This window comes from Protobothrops mucrosquamatus, unplaced genomic scaffold (genome assembly GCF_001527695.2).
Source record: "Protobothrops mucrosquamatus isolate PMUCROS unplaced genomic scaffold, P.Mucros_1.0 scaffold2666, whole genome shotgun sequence".
Taxonomy (NCBI): domain Eukaryota; kingdom Metazoa; phylum Chordata; class Lepidosauria; order Squamata; family Viperidae; genus Protobothrops; species Protobothrops mucrosquamatus.
Window position 1 is genome coordinate 282,797 of NW_015388715.1, and position 2,358 is coordinate 285,154.

Consider the following 2,358-nt stretch of genomic DNA (forward strand, 5'->3'; position numbering starts at 1 on the left):
TAACTTCACATAATACAACAAACCCTTTCCAGTTTCATATTTTAAAAGATAATAGTCTTCCTGATATGATTCTTGTGTGGGAGAACAGCTCTCAGTTTCTTTAGAGGACCTTTTGTGGCAGCCATTTCCTCCACCAGACAAAGGGCTTCCTCCTGCACCCTCTCAGACATTCTTTTCTTCCCCATCCCAAAATCTCGCAAGGTGGACAGTGTGAACCGTCGCATCTCCCTCCATTTCTTCTCATCATCTGAAACTAATCCTGCAACAAAAGACACCAAAAGCATCATGATGTTAGTCAATTGTCAGCTTTTGTGGAAGAGCATGTTTAGATACAATATTTCAGACACTTTCCTTTTTCAAATCTTTCTTTCAATCATAGTTGAAAGAGGCTACCGCACTGCAATAAATTATGCATCAGAGAATTTTCCTTCCTCACATTTAAAGTAAACAAGGCTTGGTGTTTGAAATACCAATGAAGCAAACTTCACAGTTGCCATCTTTCCATTTTTGACTGCTGTCATATTAAGAGAAGAATGAATGAGGCTATGAAAACCATGTCATAAGTTTCTGTAGGTGTGTTATAGATAGAAAGAAATCCCTACATTAGACATGGAACTCTACACTGAGATGCCGTTTTCAGTAAGCAGAAGAAAATTGGAGTCGTTTTGAGTTGTGGATTTTATTTTATTATTATTATTTGCTGTAGAGGCTTTATTGACAAAAATAAGTCACTTCCAATTACTTATGTACTAGCTTGCTTGATTGTGTGCTAACAAGTTACTCTCAACTCTTAGCTACCTTTAGATTTCCTCCAACACAATCTATCCCTAACCTAATTCTTCAGGAGTTGTAAGGGTACATTTGTCATCATTTTAACTGAGTTCATTGACGTTGCAGATGGCCATCCTCTTCCTTTTATCTTTCTCACCATTGTAGCCTCCTCTAGAGAGCTAGACTTTTGAACCATATGTCCGAAGAATGATAATTTCAGTCTGGTCATTTATGCTTTGAGTGGAAACTCTGAGCTGATTTGTTCAATGAGCTATTTGTTTCTTATTCTTGGATGTCCACAATGTTCTCAGAGATCTTGTCCAACATCAAAACCATATTCTTTCAATATTCTTTCTCTCCTGTTTATTCAAAATCCAAATTGCCAAAGTGTCCTCTTTGAAAAGCATTTTGTCTGCCTTCCCAAAGGACCAGTTTAGAGGTGTGATTACTTTTTTTTTTTTGCATGTAAGGAACAACCAGAACAGATTTCAGAAGTGATCAGTGGAAGCAAAATGGTGAAAAAAGGGTGTTCCTCCCTCTTCAAAAAGCATGAACAGATCAACCTCTTTACGAAACTTCATTTCAAGTGAAACTTTCATAACTATCAATAATATTAAGAGCATTAAAATAATTTAAAATTACTTATAGAAAATTAAAAAGAGCAACAACAAATAAGGAAATAAAAGAGAATCAACCTTTATTTTTGAACACTCTTCTGTGAAAGGGCGTTTGAGTTCGCCCACCAAATTCTTCTGCTTGATTTATCAAAGCATCTTTTACCACCTCATATCCACAAAGAGCAACCATTGGTTTTGATCCAAACCAGATAGTAAATATAGGTCCATACTTCTCTGTAAGCTAAAGGTAAAATTAGATGAAAACTCTAACTGGGAATTAAACGATAAAGCATTTTTTGGTGAAATTATTCTAAAGCATGCTTGAAATAGTTCTTAAATTCATCACAGAGAGATCATGTTGAATCTAAGCTATAATAATTCTTAATATCGACAGGGTACATCAATATGATTGGATAAATTGCACGTATCTCCTAGCTGGTGAGATGATGGGAATGAGATAATCACAAGTTTGACTGTATAATACATTTCTGCAAGTAATCTGGTACTGCAAAATATATGATAGCAAGTTTTTCTTGTAACCACATATTTTAATGAACTTTGTAACCTCCATTATGTGTTTATCAGACTGTAATTAGGTGACTTTAAATTAAAATTCCTACTGAAGATGCACAAGAACCCCTAATAAAATTGGACTCTTATAGAAGAAAATCAAACTCCTTAAACTAGGGAAATGTGCATATATCTTTCAAAATAATCACCTGAAAAAGCAAAGAAGTACAATAGTTACCTTTTTGTAGGATTTATTTAGAGGTAGTACATCTTGCTGAAAGAGGTTCCCCAGAATAGGCCATGGAGTAGGTCCAGGGGGCAGCTGCCCTTTTTTCTTGTACATTTGGAAAGATGAGAAAAGGGTGAAAAGTATACAGAGAAGAAGCAGAACTCCTGCCCATGTCAGCTCCATCCTCTCCTGAGTTGTTTTCCTCTTCAAAAATCCAAAAAGCTGTTTAAA

The 2,358-nt window shown here is 35.5% G+C and overlaps 1 protein-coding gene across 1 annotated transcript in view; it reads right to left on the reverse strand.

The window, feature by feature from the left end:
* Nucleotides 1-2,310, reverse strand: part of LOC107296151 (cytochrome P450 2C5-like) — a 34,783-nt gene extending 32,473 nt beyond the window's left edge. Inside the window, exons 1-3 of the mRNA XM_029285990.1 lie at nt 2,137-2,310; nt 1,467-1,629; nt 110-259 (exon numbers count right to left, since the gene is read on the reverse strand). Coding sequence (XP_029141823.1) covers nt 110-259; nt 1,467-1,629; nt 2,137-2,310 — 487 coding nt within the window. The remainder of the gene's footprint in view (nt 1-109; nt 260-1,466; nt 1,630-2,136) is intronic.
* Between the last annotated feature and the right edge of the window lie 48 nt (nt 2,311-2,358).